The sequence below is a fragment of the Charadrius vociferus genome, unplaced genomic scaffold (assembly GCF_000708025.1).
Source record: "Charadrius vociferus isolate BGI_N301 unplaced genomic scaffold, ASM70802v2 scaffold163, whole genome shotgun sequence".
Lineage (NCBI taxonomy): Eukaryota > Metazoa > Chordata > Aves > Charadriiformes > Charadriidae > Charadrius > Charadrius vociferus.
Window position 1 is genome coordinate 3,811,675 of NW_009648332.1, and position 11,739 is coordinate 3,823,413.

Below are 11,739 nucleotides of genomic sequence, written 5' to 3' on the forward strand. Positions count from 1 at the left end.
GGCAATGAACCTAACAAATGCTCTAATGTAGACAGTGTTATTTTATAACAACCGCTATTTACTATGGTTCTTTCTTCAATGGGAAGTACAGTTTTTTTTAGAAGTGGGCTGTGCATGTTACAGTATGTTACAAAGTGTATGTATATATGTATATCAAAGGTGCGTGTATATACATATATACAGATAGATGGAAGGATGATGTTTTTCAGAGCCAAGTCTTTAAACAGAGAAAATTAATAACTTCTGCATTTTATGATGGAATGGTCAGGTTGATTTACGGATGAATTAAGCAAGCTGTATATTTAAGAACAAACTCATTCTGTGGCCTGAAATTAATTATTATAACCAACAGGGTAACTTAATCTCACAAAAACACAAGTTTATTAATAGGTGAAGGAGCTGAAGAACCACACAGTCCATCCAGCCCTCTGATATAGTTTTCCTAATCTCAGTTACGAAATTCAATGCTGCAGTTTTACAAGGTACATTTTCTCAATTAGTGAATGTTACAGAACATAAACATGAAGTGAATATTTGTATTAATGGGATTCAAACAAGTCAACTGAAAGAAGTAAGTATCAACTCTCATCGTAACACACAGTGAAAAGAATAAAATTTGGAATGTGATCATATATACTGTTGTACAGCAGATATGTACACTGTTTCATATTGCATGACATTCACAGCATATTAGTAGAAAAGTCCAACTAAATGATGGTTTAAAAACTGTATTAATGCCAAAATTTGCTCACTGCTTTTGTTAAGTGTTGATATGGACCGAGTTAATATTTTCATTGTGTAAAAATACTGTATATAGTAGAAATCCATCAGTATCTTCCACATTCAAATAAAGTTACAGTTAGGTATTTGGTGTTCAACATCTTAAATTAAATGGCAGATTCTTTCTAACCTTCAGAAGGAAAAACAGATAACGAATACGGTCAGTCTGGTTTGACTAGTACGCTTCTCTCTTGAAGACCTCGCTTCTGAAATCAGACTCTAACATCTACCTCGTTTGAGGTGCGGCTGGGATTACTAAAACATCTGAACACGGTTAAAAAGGTGGAAAGTCCATAGCCATTCTACACACTTTCATTTATTGTCTGGACAATTAAAGTACAAATAATTCAAACACAACAAGGTTATGAAAAAAACATTTACAATACTTTCCCTCAGAAATGATCTAAACTAGCAAGGTTAACATGAAGTCATTCATTATAACTAAAGTATACAACTGCCTGGTCCTAAGAAAGATTTTTTTAAATTATTATTATTATTCAGATAGTAAAACACATCGTAGAGAAAAGATTCTGACATGCCTTCCCCACTAATGCTTAGCAAATGCATCAAAACTTTCCCAGCAAACTGCGCTCATTCATAGCAGATGATGTATAAAGGTTTCCCTGAACATTGAATGAGTGTTCCTTTAAACTAAAATCTAACATTGTTAACGTAAAAAACTGATAAAATTATGATGCAGCCTTTGCTTTAGTTATTTGTCTACTACAAAAGTTTGCCTCTTCAGTGTGAAAAAACAATACTTAGTCTACATGCAGTTAGTGGGTATAGCATGGAAAAAATGCACAAAATAAGCACAAGTTATAAATAACCATAACGTTTTATTACCATTAAGACTAAACTTGTATTGAAAAGATTTTATATAACAAGACAAGAAAAGCAATAGCAAATTTAACTATCAACTAGATTATGCATAGCGAGTAACTGTTTCTAGTACTCAGGGAAGAGCATGACCCTTTTTTGTTTTAAATATATAACCGTACAAAGCACAAACATACTAAAATGATCAGTGCACTGGACATGGGAGAGCACCCCCTCAGTCATTTTGTTCCCTTAGCTCTGTTTTCCCCAATCTGAATTACATTAAAATAAAGACCCAGTTGTTTTCTTTTCTACTGTGCAGTAAGAAAAAATATTCACAACAAACATGACAATATATCAAACAATATTTCTACACAAGTTACCTTGATACCTCTGTCACTTAAGTATCATAAGAAAACATTTTAAGACATATACAAACAAAACTAGCAAAGTGTTACAACTTATAATAAATTAACCAAAAGAAAAAATAACTTTATATATATATATATTTATATTATATATACACATACACACACAACAAAATGACACAATAATATGCTTCTTCCCATAGTTTAAGTAAACAAATAAGTAGACTAGCCAAACTAGCTATATTTGATTTTGGCCATATGCATCACATCGGCAATTAAATAAATAAGTGTTTCAAGCAACATAAACAGTGTTCCAAATGTGCCAACACAGCCCAATTATATTAGCTTGGGCTATAAAGTGAATTTGAAAATTCTTAACAAATTTAAAGCAAATGTATTTTTTCTAAACACATTACATTTAACTATGATACTAAGATATGTAAATAATTTTGTAGCACCTACTGCTCAAACCAAGGAAGTTTTTGATCAAAAAATTAATTTTTTTAACTTTTGTTCTGCTGATATCCCATACTGATGACTTAAAGAAAAACCGTCTTGCAACTCATCTCCTTGCTTTTGGGTTTTGACTGTGGGTAACTGCGTGCCTGGGAAGAACACTCTCCCGTACTGTATTTAATATTTTTATTACATGCTATGAAAAGATACGAAGATCATCTGTTTGTAGCCCATCCTTCAAAAAACAATCTACTAATCCAGTTTAAAACACACATCTTGATCTCTAAAAAGTTACCAGTGCAGTATGAACATGACAAAGTTGTCAATTTCCCCTAAATTAGCCAGTCAAAATATTTTTTTCTCAAATCCAGATTCTCTTGTAAAAATTCTTTATATTTTATAAAAATAGATTTTTCTTGAAACCCATTTTCAGCAAAGAGACCACCTCTTTGGCAACATTGTTAATGTTATTTAAATTGTTATGTCATCAGGTATCCCCCTTTTACCCCATTCCCTAACAGAAGACTGTTTAGTTCACATGATACAAAAGAAAAAAGGAAAAATAAAAAAAGTTGCAAAATTATGTTCTTCTTTTTGCAATTTTTATTGTTCCTCTTTAATTTATGTGGGGGGTTTACCAATCCGATTCAATCAATGTTTTGAAAAAAAGAAAAGAAAACAAAAATCTTTTTTCTCACTTTTAATCCCATTAGTTTGTAAAAATTGTTTTTGTTTTATTATTTTTTCAAATGAGTGAATGGTCATCTTAAAAAGACCCACCTTCAAGGAAGGTAGTAAAACTAGCTGGCCGGGTAAAAATCCCTGCACATTGTTATCTATGTATATTATATTCAACAACGACAGCTATGAAAGAACATTCAATGCATCAAAGGTTTTTTTTTTTTCTAAGCATTATAAAATCCTTTCCTGTTCCTCACAGGATATCCAATGTTTTAATACTTAGGCAACACTGGCTTATAAAGTCCATGGTTGAATATAAGCCTTGAAGAGTTTTTTTTTTGTTTTGTTTTGTTCGTATATATATTTATATATATATATTTTAGTAAGTAAGGATATGAAATTCAGGATTTGTGGGTTTTATTGGTTTTAAAGGAAACTTGCAATACTCTGTCTCCTAAACGGTATCCATTAAGGCTGGCAATCGCCATGGCAGCTTCGTCGTAGTTGGTCATGGTGACAAAGCCAAATCCCTTGCACTTGTTGGTGTTGAAATCACGGATCACCTTGACATTATTGACTGCTCCGAAGGGACCAAACAACTGCCACAGCACGCTCTCATCCGAGTCGGGAGACAAGTTGTAGACGAAGATGCACCATCCAGTCCCGGTGTGACCAGGGATATTCATTCCGACAAGGCTCGTCATACCATCAATTGTGATTGGAGAAAACCTACCAAGTAAAAAGAGGGGTCTATTCTAAATATATCTCTTGGCACAAGCTACATGGAACCAAGACTTTAAAATAAATAAGACAATGTTAATGTAGGTTCTTGATCCTATCCCTGGAAGATGCCTACATAGCCAGCCTTGGTCTCTAACTCCTACTTACGCAGAGGGGAGCCATATAAACAAACAGGCCAAATCTGGGCATAAACGCATCTCCCTTCAAGGATAAACCCTACTTAGATGTATACAAAGATCTAATAAAAGAAATGCTTAAGGACAATCTAAGTCAAAAAGGGCTTGCACATGCTGCTATAAACACGAGTTCATTTAAAAAGGCCTGTAGGAATCTGCCACTTATTCCCATCACTAAAATACAGTTTCAGGGCAACGGAGATCTAATGCATTACCTCTTGCTAGTTTGCAGTGAAAAATACCCAAAAACCATAAAGACTTATTTTAAAGATTAATATGAAATGCCACTGTCGGGATTCAGCTATAACAGTAGCCTCTTCAGCTAAAAATACTATTAAACTTAGAGACATCTGTAAGTGGTAGACTTTAATTCTCCTCCTAACACAGTCCTTAAAATTGACATACACTGGGAAAACATCCAGTTAATAAAGAAGTCCTAAAGCGGGCCACATGTTAAAGAGGATTTATGCAGCAATTGTAGAGTAAGTAAAACAGTGCATAAATATAATTAATGAGCACATCAACTAATACCTTCATACTATGAGACTTTATGCCCACAACAGTCTCTTAGGTTATTCAGATAGTCAACGGAGAGAGACAAGCTCCTAGAAATCTAATCTAACACCCTAACTTCCCCTCCTCATTGTCATTTGGGACCTGTTATCTTTAACTCGAACATCTGAATTGGGAAGCTAAAGCCAGGTAGTGTGTTTATGAACAAAGAACCACCATAGAATCACAGAGGCTGGACAGGATCTATGGAGGTCATCTGATCAGCCTCTAGCTCTAAGCAAGGCTGACTTCTCAAATTAGACCTGCTGCTCATGGTCTTGCAGAGAAAAGGTTTGAGTCTCCACAGATGGGAATTCCACTGCTGGAGCCCCTGCTTCAGGGCTCCACCATCTTCACTGTGAAAGATTTTCCTTATACTGAGTTGAATTTCCCCTCCTGCAACCAGTTACTGATGACTCTTGTGTCATTTTGCAGTTGACCTCTGAGAAGAGCTCAGCTTCATCTTCTTCCTAATGCTCCTTGTAGGTAGCTGAAGACAGCGGTCAGGGGCTAAACTCTATGTTTGCCTTTCCTGAATTTTGCCACGTTCCTACAGCTTTTCAAGGTCTCCCCAGTAGCAGCTGTGGCCACAGCACAGTGACTGCCCCTGCTCCCTCACCAATTTAGTGTCACCCATTAATGCAAGGAGGCCGCATTGCGGCCCATGACTCAGGTTATTAATGAAGATGTTAAGCAGTATCAACCCTCAGGATCAACATAATTTTCCTTTCATCGGTTTAAAAAAAAAAAGACATGCTTTCTGAAGCTACACTTTGGGATATGTTTTAAAATAACAACTGCACAGAGGAAACATCTTAATAAAAATCCAGTTTCACATGTACCTTCAATATGGTAAGTTTTAATACCAGAACAGAATAATAATTCCTCAGGATTTTCCGAGTGATGACTGAGGGAGCAGAGGGGGGGGACTCAGTGTTGCTGAGTGAGCTCTCGTGCTCTCCAAAACTTCTCCTTTCAACATTTAGAATATTTTCACACACATTTAGCAATCTGCACAATATTATGCAGCGTATATTAGATGGCCATAAAAGAAACTACACACTTGATGGCTGCTCACCATTATGTTGACTCCTGATAGCACTTTATACATATATTCAAGGAAAAAAAGACCCTTGGAATATACATCTTAAGCCGAGGAACATCACTGGGATGTAGCTACGCTATAAAGGAGCAGTTCACAAATGCTCACAGCACTGGATCCTCAAACATACATGCAGGTTTGCTGACATAGTTTATTTAATATACACAGCAATTTACCCACTGAACTTCACTTTTGCAAATCCTACTCTCAACATGTTTTAGTTTCTCTCCCGCATACTTTAACTAGTAACATTACTGTAATGGTTCAGCACGGCTTTAGCCCATGGTATTCCCCCAGCTGCTGAAAACAAAGACAGCTGGACAAGGCCAATTTATACTGCTCCTTCCACCATACGTGGCATGGTAAATAAGGCAGCCAGGGCTGAGAGCTTGTAGAAGCCAACAGCTTCAACTTCTTTTGAAATTTAGAAGATGGGACTTTAAGCCCATTCCTGACAAGTGCCGACTGTACTAGTAACGTAAGCCAGCGAACACCCCTTTTCTGCAATGTTAAATTTAAAGAAAGCACAACATTAACACATCTTATAGGCTAGTGTATACACTATAGTAAAATCTGTATAATGATAACAGACTGTGTGACATGCACAGCTTTGCTAGTTTTGCATTTTTAAGGAACACTGCACTGATGGAAAGAGTTAAAGTTTCATACAGTTCACTGGAGAGCAACTTTTCCCTGGAAACCTTTAGGAGCTACACAGCTTTCAACTATTTATGTACCATGAGCACAGGAGCTGCTGTAAATCCAAGAAAACGTGCACAAAACTAGTGCAAGTTTATTGACACAAATACAAGATAACCTATTGCATAAGTAGCTTTGCTACTAGCAAGTGATCTGAAATTAGTGTCAATAAAACCTTTTTCCCACGTCAGCACATCTCACTTTCCACCAGTACCACATAATTAACATGGGCAAAGAATGAACCGACACCCAAACCCAGAAACACTACACTATGGATGTTTCAGAGGCAGTTCCAGAAATTACTAATACAGTATTTTTTGTGTGACCCTATACCTGAAAAATACAAGGTTTGCTAGTGCAAGTAGAAGTTTAAGATTTGCTGGGAGAAGACAACTAATTTAAGATGCCTACAAAACAACTTAAAAAACCCGTTGTAATTTAAGACTAACATTGCAGACTCTGAATATTAAGAAGGCAGAAGCACAACCCCAAAAGCTAAGTAACTCTTTTTCCCTCTGTAGGTCAAAGGAAATCAAATTCAAACCCTCACTAGCTGGACTAAGCCCTGTTTGTCCTGCACCACGTGTCAGTCCAATTCCAGGGACAGCAGCAGCAAACTCAAGGAAAACTCCCAGGAAAAAAAAAACCCATCCTTCTGACAGTTACTTTTACCTGACAGATACCTGAGGCTGAGAGTTCTGCCCTGTTTTTGGCAGCACATCAAGAAATAAATGAGAGGGGAGAACACAGAAGAATCAGGTGGTAAGTTCTGACTCATCCTATCACCATTACCACTAAGGATATTGCAAAATGTAACAAATGTACTAATGAACACCAGAAGTAGTGCTTCTGGGAAGATACACCGCCTCTGTTTTGACTATTACTTTTTAAGTAGTCTTAAGATTTGTATGATAGCTACCGTGGCAGTCGTTAAAACCCATGTCATTGTCCACTACTAGCTAGTATAAAGATATACTTACCATACCATTTTACAGGGTAAGCTTTAAAAAAGCTCAAATAATTTTCAAGTGTGGTGAGCAGACCATTTCAGAAGATTAAGAAGTATTTTCTCATCTTAATTGTGGGGGCTGGCTGGAGATCTTACGGTAACATCAGGAATAAGACTACACCTTTGTTTTGCTGTAAGGTGGCTTGCGTTGATGTGTGCCATTAGAAGAAACACTAACACCACTTCAACTCATTTCAGCTATCAGATCAAACATTGAACATACTCATGAAACAGCATAAATGTTTACAAATCAGCTGAGCTTTATCACACATGCGTGCACATACACACGGACACACAGAGCTATTTCAAACAAAAAAAAACCAAATCTCAAGCACCTAGAAAATTTCAAAGTATTGAACCTGTAACAAAAGAAAGTTCGGGCTGATTAAGGTGCACACAGCTGTATTTTCAAGTCACACTTGTGAAGCCACATGTAGTAGAAAGGTGGTCTTAACTGTGAGATTTAGACAATAGCAGTGTAATTCTGGTTTTGACCGTTTGGTTTTTCATTATCAAATTAGAGATTAAAGACTTAGTGAATAGTTCTGATTCTGGAAAAAGTGCCATTTAGCAAGACGACTGCAGTTTGAATGCTTATAGCTGTTGCACCTAAACCATGAGAAGCCCACCTGTAAATAAAAAAAAAGGTTGAAAAAACCCACAGAATTTGCATGTGTGGCCTTTAAAGTAACAAAACCAACTGAAGTCCAAACTTAAAAAGAATTTGACATGCTGGTGGAAGAAAAGAAGGAATTAAAAAAAAAATAAAGTTAGTGAATTAAAAAAAAATAAATTGTAGCACCAATCTGTGCCAACACGGACATCTGGCAATCTGTGGAATTCTAATTACCTCTTTACGCCATAGGCCATATTAAGCAAATTGTCCAGCCTGAAAAGAGAAGGAGGGTCTTTGGGTTAATGTCTCACAGATGGCAAGATCGCTCAATGGAACTATTATTAATAGCGTTCTATTTTCAAAGAAGAAACGTTCAACAAGTTTCCCACACATCTAAGGAGCCTAACAACTCCCGGCCTGCTTTGTTAAGTCTGAGGTTCTGCTTAAATTTCCACCACAGCTTTTAAAGTCATTTTTAACTTGTCTACAGTCTTAGAGAAAACCTTAATTTCCAGGGTTTGGTTTTAAAAAATCCACTTCCGATTTGCCTATTTTAGACAGTATTAGTATGAAATTTCTGCAAATAATTCAACTGTTCATTTACAGTTAACTTGGAAATAAAACGTTACAGTCCAAAATTTCTCAAACTGGAAAAATCCTTGATTCTAACTGCTTTAACATAATACATTCTCCTCCCTATATTACATATCTTTAGTATCAATCCTCCACAATATGTCTACCTAAATTACCACCAAATTTTGCAGAATATTATCATCTGCCTTCCATGGGAGCACACTAAAGTCCTTCTTATCCATGGAATGATTCACGGATAACCTCAATGGACACAGCTGCGTGCCAAAGATGGAAACAAGTGTGAATTTAATGTATGACTGACTTTTATCTTTAATTCATTAGCACTTTTCATCACTGCAAAACTAAAATTACTTTTAACTACTTCTCTAAAGCCAGTATGCAACTCAGCTGTGCGCGTATGTCCAAGTTTTCTTTTTTGAAGGCAGACTTATTATTTGAACGCTAGGTTGCCTGAAATTATCGAACATAAGAGTAATGAGAACATCATGTATTGCTAACTCTGGCTTATGTATCAGACGGAAACAGTACATTCAGAATGCGAAGCATAAAACATCCCCCAAAGTATCTGAAGAATCACACCAGAGACTAATACAAGGTCTCTTTATACTAAGAGCAGATATCTCAGGCTAATACATTTAATGATACTGCTGCTCACTGGAACAGACTCAGCTTTTTTCCTGCTACCAATCCACTGTCATTAACATCAAAGTCTAAGCTGCATCAAAACTGTAATAATATAGCAGAAAATAAAAGCATTACTAAAAAAATGAGAAAGAACACGATAGTCACTGCTCATTTGATTATCAGTGTAACTCTATTCTGTCCTCCCTTTTTCCATGAGCCTTCATGAGATCTGATTGTACAGTACTTCAGCTGTTTTAGTAAATACAACATGACTACTGCTGTCAGCAGATTTTCCTCCTCATTCTCCAGGAAAGAATATTTAATTTTACAAAGAAAATCAGGTCAGCCTATGCAACTAAAGCATATTTTCCTGCACAGCACCTGCCCCACATTGTTGTTGCTGGTGGAACTTCAGTTCTTTTCCAGGTAATTACCTGAATCTCTGAGCCTGGTGGTGAAGTGGTCCAGGGTAGCGTCTGTTGGGAGACTGATACAGCTGTGAAAGGAGTGCCTGGCTTGTTTTCTGGCTGGGGTTATTGGCAAACTTCACAGTAATTGGTTCTGTAGCACCACTAGGCTTCTGGCCATTTAGTCCCTTTATGGCTTCTTCTGCCTCTATTCTCTTATCAAAACGGATAAATCCCACACCTCGAGAAACCCCTGGGAAGTAAAAACACGCGAACAGATGAATATTTGTAGGAACAGCCTCATCTATGTAACAAACAATGTTGGTTTTGACTTCACAGAATACACAGCTTGAAAGTTAAGTCCTACAAAGACAAATGCCCTTCCCCAGCTGTGTTCTCCAAAATCAGCCCCTACCGTATTTAATATAACCATTTTAAGTAAATGACATTCTGCATTTTGAAATCCCTCTTTAATGAGGCAGCAGTTATGCCTCCAAACAGTTATGCTTATAAAGAAGCAGGTACTGCATTTTACACTAGAAGTCATATTGTCTTAAAATCCAACTGGCAGCAAGCGTTTACTATTTTGCTATTTCCAGAAAAACATGCACGTATCAAGAAAAGTTTTCTTTTAACCTGTGACTTGATCAACCAGAATCCGTGAGGTGATGATGCGCCCATATTGTGAGAATAACTGCTCTAATTCTTTCTGGGTCATTGTTTTCGGAAGGCCGCTGACATACAAGTTCGCATCTCTGATCGATGCTGAACTTGGACGGGCATATGACACCTATGGATGGAAGAAAAGGAGAGGTGTGTTAGTAAGCTAGAGCCACCCTCTGCGTTTTAAACAGATTATTTTCTTTCACAGGCAATAACCCCTGAGCTCAGACACTACCTGTTCCACAAAACCAACAAAGCCAGGAAGAACAAAGGAAGAGCTAGAGAGACCTTAAAAACAAACGCAAGGGTTCTTTAAGTGCAGGCATAAAATAGCTATTGTTCAGAGGTACATTAATGTGCATCTTCCTACGCACGGCTTTGTAAATTTACCCCTATGGGTTGTGGGTGTAGGGATGATTTACTGTATCCAACACATAACAACCTTAGCACATACGTAGCACCCTGAAGTTCCAGTATGTTTTTTCTTCCCCCCCCCCAAAGTGTCTGAAACATATCAGGTTATTTGCAGAGTGATCTTTTGTGCTATCTCTCTTTGTGTTTTCATCCTGAGCTGGCAAGATCTGTTCTGGATGAACAGTAAAGTACTGGTGAAATTAGACTAAATGAACATCTGCTCGGGGAACTGTATTCTGACACTCATTGTAATCTCTGCAATTTATCACGAGAAGTTCCCTTACACTATAAGCCCAGAACCAGACCATAAAATATTATGACCAAGCAAACAAGAAAATCTAGCTGAGGCACCGCATGTACGCTGTTGGAAAATTATTAAATCAAGACTCTCTTAACTGCTCTTCTACCTATGAATCAGATTTATAATTATAGTATGTGCATAAAAAGCCTTCTGCACTTTTAAAATATATACATTCAGAATACACACATTTAACATAATAAAAATACCTCCTGGATAAAGCCTAATGGCAAATATTCAGCACAGATCACGAACAATTACTTCACAGCACATCTGAAACAAATTTGGATCCAAACCTGAGTATTTTGCACTTCACCTTGATTTATTCAAATATAAACAGATCAGTACATTCCTGTGTTATGCCTTAAAATGTGTCTTCGAATGAAATGGGGGGGTCCTCCTATCACAAGTACAATGCATTCAGCAATTGTCTTTTCCTCTTCCCAAGCATTAGCCCAAACACAAATGATGTCAAATGGATGTCTTTATGTCTTTTATGTGTCAAAGAGTTGTCTTTATGTGCTCCACACCTAAAAATAGATGTTGACTCAACACAGAAAATGATGTGAATGACTAATATTTGCTTCCACAATCTTCTCTGCATAATAGCAGACAAACTCTAAAGATTCTAGATTTTAAGGTTTTTGGCAACTTCTTTAACTTACATGTTTGTACATAACCTTTTAAATCTAACATTTACAGAGAAGGCTAGAGAGAGGAGGCGGAAAAATTTAGGGAAA

General features: G+C 36.8%; 1 protein-coding gene across 7 annotated transcripts in view; it reads right to left on the minus strand.

Moving 5' to 3' along the window:
• Nucleotides 1–354: 354 nt before the first annotated feature.
• The window catches only part of ELAVL4 (ELAV like neuron-specific RNA binding protein 4), a 66,439-nt gene continuing 55,054 nt past the window's right edge, over nt 355–11,739 (minus strand). For 2 of the 7 annotated variants that reach the window (XM_009884629.1, XM_009884630.1), the window contains exons 4-7: nt 10,261–10,414; nt 9,652–9,877; nt 8,234–8,272; nt 355–3,833 (exon numbers count right to left, since the gene is read on the minus strand). In XM_009884629.1, the coding sequence (XP_009882931.1) occupies nt 3,506–3,833; nt 8,234–8,272; nt 9,652–9,877; nt 10,261–10,414 (747 nt within the window). In that variant the 3' untranslated portion in view covers nt 355–3,505. Of the gene's footprint in view, nt 3,855–4,836; nt 4,851–8,233; nt 8,273–9,651; nt 9,878–10,260; nt 10,415–11,739 lie in introns of all 7 variants that reach the window. The other 5 variants (XM_009884636.1, XM_009884634.1, XM_009884635.1 and 2 more) reach the window with 4 other exon arrangements.